Source organism: Phocoena phocoena, chromosome 13 (genome assembly GCF_963924675.1).
Source record: "Phocoena phocoena chromosome 13, mPhoPho1.1, whole genome shotgun sequence".
NCBI classification, from domain to species: Eukaryota; Metazoa; Chordata; class Mammalia; order Artiodactyla; family Phocoenidae; genus Phocoena; species Phocoena phocoena.
In genome coordinates, this window is record NC_089231.1 from 75,946,634 (window position 1) to 75,962,320 (window position 15,687).

Sequence of the window (15,687 nt, forward strand, 5' to 3'; positions counted from 1 at the left end):
TATTGGAACCCCAGCTTCTCCCAATCTTTTGGAAGACTCTGCCCCTCCAGTAACCCCGCATCCTATTCGAAGCTCTTTTTTTGCACAGGATCTGTGGCTCTGCCCCTCGGCATCCAGCCTGCAGGAGCTCTGTAGACACAGACCTGCGGGGGCAGCTTTCAGAACGCTGGGTGCAAAGTCCCCGCTCCCGTGTACGCAGAGCAAAGGGAGCTGATGCTTTTTGAAAAAGGAGGTTAGAAACAAGCTTGGGGATGTCTCCCTCAGCCCCGCTTTGGCCTTTGGAATGTTCTGGATTTGAGAACATGAGTTACAGGTGAAGGGAGATGTGAGAGAAGCCAGCGAGCTGAGAGAAGAGCAGGGGTCAGTGTCTTCAGTGCGGTGTCACATCCCATCCAGAGCCCTCGGGGAGGATTCCCAGACCTCCTTCTTCATCTCCTTCCTTCCTGGACGACCTCCGCTGGCCGTGACATCCCCGTCCCCGTGCACAATGCCTGGCCCCTTCTCCGGTTGCTGGGTCCCCTCCGTCCAGCCAAGTTTGCTTCTTCGGAACCTGTTGCCACCCGGATTCTGCTCTGGCCCCAACTTTCGAGGGTGTTCAGGGAAGGGGAGCTGAAGCCCTGAGCAGCCACAGCCGGGGCAGAGCTGACGGCTCTGCGTGTCTGGGTGGCCCCAGGGGATGTCCAGGGAAGGTGGCAGCAAACGGGTGGGACTTGGGCAATGTCTCCCCTTTCAAGGACGGGAGGGTGACCGCCTGGGCCTTGTCCGGAGCCCATGGTGGAGGCTTAGGGCTTTTTTTCTCCAGCAACGGCCGTTCTCAGAACCAGAAGAGGGAATCTGAATAAAGAGGAGCTGCAGGGAGAGAGTTGCCTCCCCGCCCCAACTGCGGTTTCCAGGCGACACGCGGGCTGTCGCGGTCGCTGTCATACAAACCCTCTTTCCGTAAGACGGCAGGTCCCATGGGGAGAAGGGGTGAAGTGGAATATTTTATCAGCTGTGTACACATGTAACCAGAAATGGGGCTGAAAAGCGAAACCTCGTTTCCCTGAATAGGGGGAAGGAGAGCGGGTGGGTGGCTGGAGGGGACTTATCTCCACGAGGTCAACAGCCAGAACACAGATGCGACCGCGGTCTTCACCCTCCGTGTTGTCGACTCGGAAAACCTAACACCGAGGGCTGTTCTGGGGATGAAGTTTAAAAGGCCTCTTGTTTTTGTATTAAAAATAAGAATCTGATATGCAGAGAAAAGGTGAAGAAAAAACAAAGAATAAGACATTTTAAAAAACTGAGCAGGAACGGGAGGGCGACTCTCCGAGAGAGAGAATGGAGCTGGATTTCCCGTTCATGGGCCATCTCTCACTCGTGGTTTGAGGACAGTTTTGCTCCTGTGGGGAGCAAGCCCTAAGTACTGGCATCCTGGGGCTTGAAGTTCCAAGTTCATTCCGCAGCATGGGTGGGTCAGTGTGGTGCTTGGATGGAGAAAGTAGGGCTTCCCCTCGGGGTTGGGGGAGGCAGGAGGCTGTCCAGGTACCCAGAGTGAAAGGTACAATCTCTCCTCTGCTCCGAAAAGGCAGCATCTCTACCCTGCCTCAGTGAGTGCCATCCTCCGAGGATCTAAAGAACGAGGGGAAAAAATAAAATAATGTGCTGAAGTACTTGCTTTGCCCAAGGATTCAGCGTGAAAGTAACCAACCCTGCAAACAGTCACCAACCCCTTTGCCCGGGGAAAGTAACCACTTGCACGGCGTGTCATAAAGGAGGCTGGTTTATTGGTACAGCTTAGTCTTTTGTGCTAGTTGGGGAAATTGAGGGGGAGAAGGCAGAGACGCACAGGCTGGCTGGGAGGCAAGGATGAAATGTTCTTCTGATGACCAGTCTTATGCCCATTTCCAAAGAACAGAGCACAGACACGATCAGATGGGCAGAACAGCACATCCTCCAACAGCTCTGCCCAGACTCAGGCTGGGGGCTTGCTACAAGCTCATTCAGAAGTTTGTGAGATTATTAAAGTTAAGCAAAGAGGGATGGAGTGTGAGCACGAGAGAGAGAGAAGAGGAAAGACCGAGAGAGAGGGAAAGAGAGAGAGAGAGAGAGGTGAGAAACGCAAGAACCCATCTGGGCAATGCATCACATTGAAATTGCCCCGCATTAAAAATTCACCAGCCAGTGAATTTTCAAGGGATTTGTAGTAATTAGATGACAAAATGCCGGCAAATCTCAGGCTTGCCAAAGATGTTACTCAGGGGTCAAAGACTCGACACTTTCGGCTGGGTAATTTGTAAGTGTCAATCACCCGCTGCCATCAGAGAGGAGGGAGCGATCTAACGGCTGCATTCTAACTAAGTCGAGGCGCGAGCCTTCAGCCGCCGTCTGCCAGCAAACCCCCAGGCCCCGCGGCGCTCCGGCTCCAGTGCGGACGGCAGCTGCAGCCCCGCCCGGGGCTCAGAGCCACATCGGCCGACCCAACTTTCCAACTTCTTGACTGGTTTGATTCCCCTTTGTCACTTTCAGAAAGCAGCGGCAGCTTGCCAAGAGTTGGACATCCCTCCTTCATGGAGGGGAAAGCACCCTGTGGCCGGCCACCCCTGAAGGTCGAAACGGCGACTCTCTGCGCCTGGACAGGCCCCGGGGCCTAGTCTTCTCATCTGTGAAGTGGGGCTGAGACTCGCCTGGCAGGGCCGTCCTTACTGAAGGAGGAAGAACCCACTCTGTACCTGCCAAAGCGATTCCTTCGCTCGGTATCTGCCCGCCTTTGTCCCAGGAGCTGTGCTGGGCTCTGAGGACTGGACAGTGACCAAGAGGACACACCTGCCCTCAGGGAACATTCTAGTTGATGGGAAGGGCGGAACGGATAATAAACAAATCAACAGAAAGCACGTCAGAGGCTGTTAAGTGCTAGGAAGAAAATGAAACAGGGTCAGGAGGATTAGAGCGTGTCGGGGGACCCTACTTTATACGGTGATGGAAGGAAAGGTCTCTTGGAGGAAACGAGGGCACGGAATGCTCACCAGAGGGCCTGCAAGGCCAAGCCCCGAGCCCCGAGCTGGACGATTCTGTTCTGAGAATTAGCACGAGGCTGGAGACTGGGACGAAGGTAGGCAGGGATACGGCGGGGCTGGGCCCCCGAAGCCTTGGATGCTTTGAGGCCCCACGAAGCCGGGCTCAGTGCAGCCCGGCCTGGACAGTCCCTGCTCAAATCTGATTTGGGTTCTAAGGGGAGGGAAAGCACCTGGAGATGCCCATATGTGGTGTCCGGCCTGCCTGTGGGCCTGGGCCGACACTTGCCGGGGGATCTCATTTCAGCGGCTCACGCTGATTGAAAGCGAGCTACAAAGGGGAACAGTGAGCCGGAAGGTAAAATGATGCTATCAGGATGACGGCTGGCCTGGAACTGCCTGGACCCCTGACCAGCCTGAAAAGGAGACCCTTTACGAGATGATGGGTGCAGAGCGACCCCTGTCTCCCTCACTGCCCCTGCCCAACAGGGTATTTTTGGGAAAAAGCGCTGGCTGTGGAACCAGACGGACCCTGGGCCCTGACTCTGCTGTTTCTGAGCTGTGTGACCCTGGAGAAGGTACCCCATCTCTCTGGACCTCTGTTTCCGCATCTGGACAATGGGCACGTGAGCCCCACTCACACAGTACAGACAGGCGTTATTCGTAAGAATCTGGCTCAGGGGAGGTCCTCAACAGAAGCACTTCCAACTCCAACACAGCCCTGATAAACGAAAGGTGGTCAGACTCTGGCTGGCCACTTAAAGAGTATCTCAATTAGCAAAAGAATTCTGCGGCTGAACCACACTTCAGGGGTATAAGCCAGGGGGCAAACCTCTGCTTTAAAAGAGCTGAAACAGGGTGTCTCTGTATAGCCCGCAGCTTGGTTTGCAAAATAAATGTCCAAAGTGGAATCTATATGCTGGGGATATTTATGTATTTGGCTAATATTGGGTCCAGGGAGGGGCCCGGGCTGGGATCTGTAAATCACTTTCTCCCTTGAGCTCTTCCTGGTTATTTCTCATTTGTTGTTGGCCGGGGCAGGGCACCACGCAGGGTGTATTTATTCCCCTCACCCACCTCCTTTCCCGGGCCTGGGTCTCCATCCCAGCGAGCCTTTGCTGCAGGTTTAACTGAGCTGTGAAACTGCTCAAGGGGAAAATGAGAAACTACCCAGTGTTTCATGGGAGGCAGTGGGCTGGGCTTCCCGAGCTCGGATGGCCAACCCTCACCACTCCACGGAGCAGGGATATCTGGGAGCCCCTGGACCAGGAGGCAGGTGCCTGCGGCACCCACCAAATCCACGCCAGGCTCCCCTGCAGCTCGGAGGCCCACTTGAGATGCAGTTGAAAATTACCAGCAGCAGCAAGTTGGCTCCACTATTCCCCACGGCCCCTCGTTAATATCATCCATCTTTGTAGTTTCTACTGGGGAGTTTGGAGCTGACCCGCCATCTGCTTAAGAATCAGTGGGACGGAGAATCGTAAGGCAAACAACGCTGATCACCCCCACGGAGCTGCCGTTTATTGAGCACTTACTGCATGCCAGGCGCTAAGCTGAGGTCCCTGGTGAGCTTCGGCTCAGCTGATCCTCACGAGGACCCAGGGATGGTAGATGACTGTCCCCTCATCAGTGCGACCGTCCCTCAGCCCATGTGAAGGTGTCCCCCCGCCCCCACTTCCAGTGCCATCTCCGTGCTCTGATCTCCAGCCCTTCTCTCTGCCTGACATTATATTACAGGCACTTCGAGGACGGACCCAGGCTTTGTTTGTGATGAAGGCGACCGACCTCTTTGCCTCCCTGGGTCACAGAGGCCGGCCCAGGGAAGGTGCCGGTCAACCTTCTGATGAATGATAAACGCACGCACTCTCTCAAGGGTCTCGGCTGGCGGTCTGGGGTTTGGGGATGAACGGCAGGGAGACCCAGCAGGAACACCCCAGCCTCTCCGGAGCTGGGAGACTCTGGGGATGTCCCCGGAATAGCCTCGAGCCTCAGTTTCCCCAACTGAAAAATGGGGGGAAAGAGCAGTGCCCGTGGGTTGCAGGGCTGTGGTGAGTATTCAGTCATGGATCATTGGACTTCATTTTATCATGGAATCCCCAGGGCCAGAACTTAGCTCTCAGAGAAAGATGGCTGAGTCATTAGGACTCAGACGCCAGCCCTGAGACTCTGTCACAGGTGTGCCCGGAGGGCTCAGGGTCTTCTAATGTGGGCCCCCGATTACTCAAGTCCTCTGGGTTGACCTCCATCCCTGAGAGAAGATGGAGACACAGCACGGGTCCTCGCTGGGCGTCTGGACACTGATGCCGCTCCCACACCCACGGGGAGGACGGGGTGGGAGGGTGGATGCCGCTTCTCGGAACAGGTTTCGTCCTAATAATTAGGGACTGTGGCACCAAGGTGGCACCACACCGGGAAAGTCAAGGATGCAGTAGGATGTAATCTCTGTAGACGCCCCGCGAGCTCTGGTTAAGAGTCCAAATACTCCTCCAGGTGCGAGAGGAAAAGGGACAGGCTCTGCCTGCCAGCAGCCTGGCTGGAGGGAAGCTTCCAGCTCACAGGAACGGGCAGAAAGGGTGGTTCAGAGCCTTGCCAGCCTTTCTCAAATGGGTGGGGCTGTGTTTCCAGGCAGAGGCAGACACGGAGGGTCAGGACGTGGTGGGGAGTAGTGGGGACGCAGCCTGGAGGTGAAGAACACAGCCCGGAGTTGGCCGCCTGCTTCCCAGCCTGGCTGATCCTGGAGCTGTGTGGTCTTGGGCAAAGCACCTAACCTCTCTGGGTTTCTGCTTCCTCAGTGGAGATGAGGATGGTGATAATGGTGCCCATCTCTCGGGGAGGTGAAGGATTAAGTAAGTTAATCCGTGTTTAGAGCAGCGGTGATTATGGTCACTTAGGATGGTGGAACCAAGCCCACAATGGGGGAGGCCAAGAGAAGGGAGGAAGGACCCTCCCCCAAGCCCACAGTGTGCCAGGGGCTTTATGTCTCTTTCAGCCTATGGATGGGGCCCTGGCTCCGAGAGGTGCAGTGTCTAGCTTGAGTCACACAGCAGGGTGATCACCCGCCCAGGCCCGCTCACTGAATCCTCCGAGGTGGGCGTTCCTGTCATCCCCATTTTACAGAAGAGGAGACCGAGGCACAGAAAGCCAGGCCACTTGGTCCTGAGGTCACAGAGCTTGTCGTAAGCAGCGGAGCCGGGATTTCGACCCAGCAGTCTGGCTTTTCCCACCCAGCCGTGCATGATTCAGATTCCCTGACCTCAGGCTGCGGGGAGGGTTAGTGAGCTTGTCACCCACGGGAAGTGCTTGCAACTCCCAGGCCAGGAACAGCTCTTCCTCACTTGGTGACGAGGGGGTTGGTCCTCCTGGGATGGTCTGCCCCAGGCAACCGGTCTCTTCTGGGGTCTCTGGCTGGACCCCGTAACTGTGGTCAGGAGATCCCTGAGGGAGAGGTTAACCTCCTCTCCCTCAGAGGGGCCGGGCTTGGGGTCCCAAACCCTCAATGCCAGCCAGACGCCAGGGTGGGCGCCAGCATCGCTGAGAGGCTGCGTCCCCTCTCCCAGCCCCTTCCATGTGCTCTGTGTCCCGGGCCCAGAGCCTGCCTCCAGCTCCCCCGAGGGCGCTGGCTGCTGTGAGGGGACCCCTGCTCCCCAAGCTGTCTGGCAGCCCCTTGTGGGATCAAGTGGCCACGGGCCACCTTGCCATCTGCAGCCCTGCCTTCAGGTTTCCCAATTCCGGTCACATCGTGCCCACCCCTGCCTGCTGCCGCACGCCATTGCCACTCTCCTTCCCCGGCCCCGGTTTGGGGTGAAAGCCTTGCTTATTAGTCAATCTGGAGCCCACTTACTGTGAATTACCAGGCCTGATTGATATTCATGAGTGGATACATCTGAAACCTCAGTCAGCTGCCACGTGACTCTGCCTTGGGGAGGTGGCTGCTCTGAGGACGCGGGGACCTGAGTGGCCCCGGCACACAGCGGCGGTCCCCGGCTGACGGCCGTCCATGCCCAGCAGTGGCCGGGACCGGGAGGTGCCAGCTGGGTTTTCCAGTCTGGATGGTGGCAGGGAGGAGGGGCCGGGGGCTGGGGCGGAGGGAGGCCGGCAGCCAGCCGCCCCAGTTCTCACTGCTCCACCTTTGGAGCCGTTCCTCCCACCCGGACCTCCTCTTCCTCTCTGCCTAGCTACCCGCTCCCCCCGCAGCTGGGACATCAATTCTGAGAGGTGCCTCCCCAGCACCCCCGTCTGAGTCAGGGCCCCCAGCATTATTCTCCTGGTGCGCCGTACTGTGCCCGCGCGCACACCGCAGGGGCATCCCGGTCTGCGATCTCGTTTCCGGTGTTTGGGGTTGAGTTCCATGGGGACCTAGTCTTGTGCCCCTGGCTCACCATCTGGTGCCTGGCACAGGGTAGCGTTCAGTAAAACTTGGTGGGATGCATGGTAAAGTGCTTCCCCCGGACTAGGCCCTGGGCTGTGGCTCAACTCACATCTCCCCTGGGCTTGAAACCCCCTGGGAGGGACAGTGTTCGCAGAGGGAGCAGAGGCAGAGATTCAGGAACCTGGGAAGCAGAACCTAGGCTGGTGTGATTCTCAAGCCTGTGCTTCAGGGTTAAAGGGAGGAACTTAACCTCTCACCCACAAGGGCTTGGGTTTCTGGCAAGTACCGTGTCTTGGGGGTCTGGGGGCTTTTGCTGCAGGCAAGATGCCGTGAAAGTAAATATTGATGATCAGCTCAGAGAACGTGCAAACCCCTCTCCATTCTGAAAAACTGCTTTGCTGAGTGGTGGCTGAAAGCATAGATCTGTCTATATGCTTCTTCGCAGATCAGATACCCAGCTGAACAGAAGAGAGATGTGGAAACTGGGACTGCTTTCCAGACGCTTGGAAGTTCAAGGCTGGCCTCTCCAAGCAGGAACAAGGAAGGGCTGCTTCACAAGCCCAGCCCTGCAAAAACGAGACGGGCGGTGCGCACAGCCCTGATTCCCGGCTTTGAAAGCCAGGGCAGGGAGGCCTAGGGATTGGAGAGGGGTCAGTATGCAGAGAAATGAGGCTAAATCCAAACTCTGATTTCGAAATTCAAACGTTTCCCAAAGAAAACAAGGTTGGAACGGACTGAGTCTTGGGAACCAGAAGGAACGGGGTTTTTTTTTTTGTTTTTTGTTTTGAAACCCGAGGGCTTATTTAAAAAGGGGGGTGGGGCGGGGATGGGAACCATGTCCCACGTACTGGGCGGTCAGGGCACTGTGGGGAGGGGCCGGCTCCCCTTCCTCGAGGAGGATTGGGGTTGAGGCTGCCCGGCTGGAGGGAATCTGTCAGTGACCCCTGGGCCGCTCTGGGGCCCACGTGGCTGTGACGATCAGAGGGCAAAGAGCACAGAAACTTCCAGCAGGAGGATATTAACTCGCTGGCCCAGTGACACCCAGGGGCTTGATGAGCACCATCTGGGTCCCTTGGCAGTGCGAACGCTCCGGAAGAGAGAGGATTCATCTCGGAGGCTGGGCTCACCTGCCTGGCTACGACTTTCCTGGGTTTGGCAGTAAAGAGTCTCTGGATGGCCTGCTTCTCCAGAGGTCGGACTAGGGGCGACCTGGGTTCCAGCAAACGCTTAGTGGGCGTCCCTCCCCCCGCACTTGTGGACAAGCCCTCGCAGGCTTCCTTCGGGGACAGAGCACACACACTCTGTACCATGAGGAAGCACCGTGGCAGTGACAACCCTGAGAAGCTCTGAGGGTTGGGTGGCCGGGGGGGGGACAGCTCAGAGCCAGTGGTGTCGAGACACGAAGGATGAGCAGGTGGGAAACCGTGGGGGAGAGTGGGAGACGAGGTGTCCCAGTCATCCAGGCCACAGATGGGCGCTGGCACTAAGATGGTCCCCAAGGGAAGGGATGGGTGCGGGGTATGCTAAGTCGTGTGTGGGATCCTGACTGCACTCACGGCCCGATTTTCACCCCCTCCACCACCACGTCCATGCATTTTGCTAGTCCCCTCCCTTGCTGACTTTGAGCTCCGCCATGTGACTTGCTTTGGCCAACGGGGCAGTAAGAAAACCTGTCTTCACGCGTAAGCTGTGTGTAAGCAACAAGAGCCTCACGCTTTTCTGGGGTTTTTCATTGACACCTAGCGCTTGGGCCCTAAACCCGTTATCCAAATTCTTGCGTTAAGAATCCATGGAAAGATGTGGTATGTGTGTGCAATGAGCCCCAGAAAGGAATGAAATTGGGTCGTTTGTAGAGACGTGGATGGACCTAGAGACCGTCATACAGAGTGAAATAAGTCAGAAAAACAAACGTATATTAACGCATATATGTGGAATCTGAAAAAATTGGTGTAGACGGTCTTACTTACAAAGCAGAAATAGAGACACAAACGTAGAGAACAGACGTATGGATACCAAGGGGGAAAGGGGGAGGGTGGGATGAATTGGGAGATTGGGATTGACATACATATACTATTGATACTATGTATAAAATAGATAACTAGGGCTTCCTCGGTGGCGCAGTGGTTAAGAATCCGCCTGCCAATGCAGGGGACACAAGTTCGAGCCCTGGTCCGGGAAGATCCCACATGCCGCAGGGCAACTAAGCCCGTGTGCCACAACTACTGAGCCTGTGCTCTAGAGCCCATGAGCCACAACTACTGAGCCCACATGCCACAACTACTGAAGCCAGTGTGCCTAGAGCCTGTGCTCCGCAACAAGAGAAGCCACCGCGATGAGAAGCCCGCGCACCGCCACAAAGAGTAGCCCCTGCTCGCCGCAATTAGAGAAAGCCCGCGCGCAGCAGCGAAGCCCCAACACAGCCAAAAACAAATAAATTAAAAAAAAAAGATAACTAATGAGAACCTACTGTATAGCACAGGGAACTCTACTCAATGCTGTGACCTAAATGGGAGGGGAATCCAGAAAAGAATGCATATATGTATACGTATAGCTGATTCACTTTGCTGTATAGTGGAAACACACACAAGGTAAAGCAACTAGACCCCAATACAAATTTAAAAAAAGAATCCATGGAAGCATCATATTTTTGGATCTCTGAATGGCGCTCATGCGGGGCTGAGTTCTAAAGTCAGCTCAAAAGGTGAAAATCAGGGACAGTGAAATTGATCTTGACAATGACCCGTGAAGACGCCGGGCAGCACATCCCCTCTCCTGCTTCCTGCAGCACCAGGACCTCCATGTCTTAATGGGCCGACGGCCACCAGGAGAAAGACTATTTCCCAGTGTTCCTTGAAGGCAGGTTTGACCATGTGACCCTGTCCTGGCCAAAGAGATGCGGGCAGAAGTGACATGAGGCGGCCCAGGCTGTGTCCTCCTGCTGGCCGGGTCCTGCACCGAGAGAGCCCTCCTGGCCGTGTGATTCGGAGGCAGCCAGGTCCCTGCCACTATGCAGTGCCCTGTCAGAGCGAGTGTGCTTACCCTCCCAACGTCACGTGAGAGAAGTCCGCCTCCATCTTCTCGAAACCACTGATTTTTGGGTCTGTCACAGCAGGGGAAACACACTCTAATACACCATCTGTCTGCAAGGCCACCACAGTTGGCTGCATCTCTAGCTGGCTGCTGTTCTTTGGTTGAGCACCAGGTGAAGAAGCTGGCTAGCATTTCAGAGTCTACAAAAGATCTCCCAGCTCAGAACTGTCGCGGTGAGATGCTTATTCTATGAGGGCTGGGCAACTGAACCCAAGACTAGAAATACTGGAGGGGGCGGGGGCTTAAGGGCTCTGGACCCACATCCCAGCTCCTCTGGGAAATACAGTTTGAGAATCATTAAAGGAACCGGTGTTTTAGGCTATGTCTTACGTGGCCCACCACTCCTCAAGCGTCCTTCCTTCTCCCGAGCAGCCAAAACTTTGTGGGGCGGTGGCCAGTGAAGATGCCTGGAGGCAAGGGGGCCTGCCTTATTCCAGCATCTTCCTGGAGTATTAGCCATGCGCGGCTCACTGCAGTCCTCGGGCCTCAGTTTCCTCACCTGGGCAATGAGAGCAACAGCCTCTGCCTTGTCGCAGCCGAGACTCAAGCCTGTGAGAGCGCCTTGTAAACCGCGGGGCGACACACAGACATGCAAGATGGCGGTGGTATTATCGCCTGGAATGTTTTTTGGGGGTCCAGGAGAAGGGAGGGCTCCAGACAGTTCCTAGAGAAGGCAGAAGCAGCTGCCATCCAGAAATCTGCACGACTACAGAGAAATGTTTGCTGTTGGCCTGAGCCCAAGGATGGGGCACTGCAGCCCCAGTGGGTCGTTTTCATGACAGCTGCAATTAAGGGGAAGTGCGGTCTATTAAAGAAGCTGGAGGGGACGCAGCCCTGGCTTCTGGCGATGCCCTAGTTAGGCCCCGGGCTCAGGGTTTGTGCTGCGTGGTGGGTGATGGCGAGAGCCTGCCGGGGCCCGGGGGGCACGCCTTACGCTGGGGAATGGGGTAACTAGGGCGAACGCTTGTACAGTGTTTGCTGCATGGCAGGGACCATACTGTACTCACTTGATCCTCACAACTCCAGGAGTCGTATGGCCGTTGTTCTCAGTTCACAGATGTGGACACCGAGGCACAGAGAGGTCGAGGAGCAAGGTCAAGGTCACGCTGCAGGCAAGTGACAGAGCTGGGATTCTGGCCCAGGGAGCCTGGCTGGGTCTGGGCAGAGGTGGCAGGATGGGAAGGGCACAGAATGGGGAGCAGTGCCATGGGTGACCTTGGGGAAGCCACCCGCCCTCTCTGGCTCTGGCTTTCTGAGCTGTAAGATTAGCGGGGCTTGCTTTAGATCAGGGATTGGCAAACTTGACGTTAAGGGCCAGACGGTAAATATTTTGGGCTCTGCAGGCCATACAGTCTCTGTTTTAACTACTCAGCTCTGCTACTGCAGCAGGAGGGCAGCCTAGACCATCTGTAAACCAGTGGGCATGGCTGTGTGCCAATAAAACTTTATTTTTACAGACAGGCAGCAGCTGGACCTCGTCCACAGGCCCGCAGACTACCAACCCCCAGTTTCGATCACTCATGTCCCTTCTTTACCACTTTTTTTCTTTTTGGCCAAGCTGTGTGGCTTGCAGGATCTTAGCTCCCTGACCAGGGATTGAACTCAGGCTCTTGGCAGTGAAAGCATGGGGTCCTAACCACTGGACAGACAGGGAATTCACTTCTCTCTCTCTCTTTTTTTTTCTGTACGCGGGCCTCTCACTGTCGTGGCCTCTCCCGTTGTGGAGCACAGGCTCCGGACACGCAGGCTCAGCGGCCATGGCTCACGGGCCCAGCCGCTCTGCAGCATGTGGGATCTTCCCGGACCGGGGCACGAACCCGCGTCCCCTGCATCGGCAGGCGGACTCTCAACCACTGTGCCACCAGGGAAGCCCCCTTTACCACTTCTTTGTATCACATTCATGTTCTTAATAATTTTCTTTATACAAATTCACTATTTTTTTACCTCCTCCTTAGGGCTTGGCAAAACCATTGGCTTGATGAGCTAGCTGTATATTTCCAATTGTAACATACATGTGAAAATAAACCCATAAGTTAAAAATTAAAAAAAAATCAAGTTTATGGGCTGCCTAAAATCACCTCGTGTACCACGGAAGCCTGCACTCCATGCTTCATGAGACATGTTTACATCAGTGGTTTTCCAACCAACTCCTGACAGGGAGGATGAACACATGGGGGCCCTTACACCCTGACTTTGAATAGAGCGGTTCTACTTTCTCTGTTTTCTACATTGGGGTTCTTGGTTTTTCTAAGACTTTTGCTTGGAAAAAGGGGTCCTGTGGTCAAGAGAGTTTGGAACCACCTAAAAGTGGCTTCAAAATGAACTGGGAACTGGTGAGCTTTGAGCGAGGACATCCCAGCTCTGCCCGCACGGGGCTGTGAGCCTCCACACTGCTTCTTAGATTTCCTAAAGAAAAACAGATCATTTCCTGTTACGCCCTTGGTCCAGCCCTCTCTCCTGAACTGGAGACACGCATCCTCCGGGAAGCTCTCCATCTCCACCCGCCGGCTCTCTCCAACTGAACGCGTTAAAAACCCAACTCCTGGTTTCTCCTCTGGGCCAGCTCCTGCACGTGGCCTGTCTCAGCACATGCTGACTTCTGTCTTCCCGGGGCTAAGGGCCCAAACCATGGCGCCGCGCAGCCCACAGCCAGACCTCTAGTCTGTCCCGAGCTCCACCTTCAAAACATCTGGGACGCGGCCGCCTGTCACCTCCTCCGCTGGTTGAAGCCGCCACGCCTCCCCTGGATTACTGCAGGGGCCCTGGGCTCGGCAGCCCATCTGAGCCTGCGCAGTGGTCTTCCCAGTCCCACTGCCCCTCCGTCCCTTCCTTCCCGCTCTGCTCTCACGCCACCTCCTTGGGGAGTGCTCCCTCGGTCCCTCCGGACACCCGGTACAGAAAGCAGCCTCAGTAGCTCCAGAGGAGAAAACATCTGCTTGCTGTCTCTCTCCCCACATTCCACTGTCAGCTCCTGGGGACCCGGGAGTGTCTCTCCCAGCACCCAGGGCGGGGCCTGGTGCACTGCAGCCCGAGCAAACATCTTGGGATGCACGCGCCCAGGTGTTTCAGGTTCAGACCTCTCCTTGGGCTCTGCAGCAACAGGAGCCCCCCGGGGATGAGACCACGGGCTCTGCCTTCGGGAGGTGACCATCCTCTGGGGGTCTCGGGGGTACCCCATCACCCCCACGCTCTACCCTGGTGCCCTCCACAGCCCCACTGAGCCCTAACATGCACCCGTGTACTGGGGATTGATGGCATTCGATGGTATTAAAAACAAAATCAAACAGCATGTTAGGAATTCATGGTAAGTAGGTGCTGAGCAGGAAGAGACCCGTCAGGGGAAAAATGACTGGATGCCTTTCATTCAAGCCGCCCTGAGGTTAGATTTTTGAGTTCCGGCACACGCCGGCCTTCCTTCCTGAGCCTCAAGCACATCCGTAAAATGGGACAGCAGCGCAGCCCGCGGCGCGGGGGTGACAAGAGGAGGGTGTGCATTAAGGCCCCGAGTGGGGCCAGGCTCTCCTGCGAGCACGTGCTGCCCCGCCGCCCGGGGCAGGAGAGCTCGAGGCAGGTTGGAACTCGGGCTTCCTGCTACCTGGAGCTGGGCGCGAGTCCCGGGGCCAGCCCCTTGTGCCGTGTCACCTGGGAATGTCGCCTCCCCCTTGGAGGCTCCACTTCTGTACAATCTCGTAAACTTACCTCCCACAGCTGCTGGGAGGACAAAGTTGGCGTTCGTTCCTTCATCACATATTTACCAAACACTTCCTGCCCGAGAGGCACAGGAGATGCGGTGCACAGGGAACAGGCATGGAGGCATGGAGGACAGACACGAAACCACAGGCATGGAGGACAGACACGAAACCACGGCACAGACAACCATTTACAGCTGTGACAGGGGCCAGGGAGGCGCTTAGGTGTTACGAGGGCATCCAACAGGGGGGGCTGGCTTGTCTGGCGTAGGGTTTGGAAAAGTCAGCTAGCGGAAGGTGCCTATTTCAGTGGCTGGGGCAAGATGGGAGAACAAATTTATTATTTAGCCAGGATTCTATTAATCTGTTATTATTAATACTGCTGAAAAAAATGATCGCGTGTTATTAGCGAAGCTCAGCAAAGAGAACCAGAGAGGCTTTTTCGTGGGAGGGGAGCGCGTTTCATTTCTGCAAGGCGTACCAAAGGGTTAAAGTCATTTTCATTAAAATTCAAACTTCAGCAGGCGCTCACTCTCCCTTCGCCGTCCTTTGAACGTTTGACTGGCAACCATTTCATACTTCAATCTCGGCAGAACAAATTGAATTAGATGTTGAAACCAAACTCGGCTCTGTTCACCAAAGCCTCCATGCTCGGCTTGCACTAATCCTTTCCTAGATGCTGCAGAGCACAGACAGGCGCTGGGAGGGACGGGCCCCACCACAAAAGACAAAAGAGCCCAAGGAGGCGGTAAAAGGAAAGGAGGAAAAACATGGGGGCAAAGGCCGCTGGAAATTGTCTTCTGCCTGATTCTCGGGTCTTCAAGCCCAGGAGACAAACTCCCGTGTGGATCCAGCGTTTCTGTCCCTGTATTCCTGGCACCCAGCACAGTGCCAAGTGCAGAGGGATGCCTAGTGTTCGATGGACGAATGAATGAATGATTGGGGGTGAGGATTAGCCGTTGGCTTTGAGGACTTAACTCCGCCACCCTCTCTCTGCCTCTGGCCTGTGCCGTGCCCCCCCTTTCCTTTCTGAGACACCGCAAGATGCCTGGCGCCCTCCCAGGGTCAAGGTGCTTCCGCTGGGACCTGGGCTCACTCCAGTCCTGTGATCTTCCACACCAGCCCCTGCAGAGCGTGCAAACCGGCTGGAGGATGCCAGCTCGCGTTTCCCAGGGAGGAAGGGGGCAGACCTCACACCCTGGGATCACCCCATGGCTGAGGGTCTGTGGAATGGCCTACAAGCGCTGACACAAGGGCCCGAGCCTGACTTCCAGTCTACTGTGGCAACGGCATTGGTGCCCACGGGTAACCCCAGGATGGAAAGGGTTAGGAATAAGCAGAGCAACACCGGTCGTTTCTGGGGGAGGGGCTCACTTATCTCCCAACTGCACCACGGCAACCGTGGGCCCATCCTGAGTCTGGCTTTGGCTTCGTATGAGGAGCAACTGGGTAAACCACGTCTCTGCTTGGCCTGCTCGGGGGCTGCTGGGCAGAGGTCACTCCCTCCAGGCTGCCTTCCTGGATACACGGGCTCCTTTCCACCACG

General features: G+C 56.0%; 1 protein-coding gene across 1 annotated transcript in view; it reads right to left on the bottom strand.

Moving 5' to 3' along the window:
• Positions 1 to 381: 381 nt before the first annotated feature.
• The window catches only part of RBM19 (RNA binding motif protein 19), a 139,563-nt gene continuing 124,257 nt past the window's right edge, over positions 382 to 15,687 (bottom strand). The window contains exon 30 of the mRNA XM_065889525.1: positions 382 to 617. Within this exon, the coding sequence (XP_065745597.1) occupies positions 382 to 617 (236 nt within the window). The remainder of the gene's footprint in view (positions 618 to 15,687) is intronic.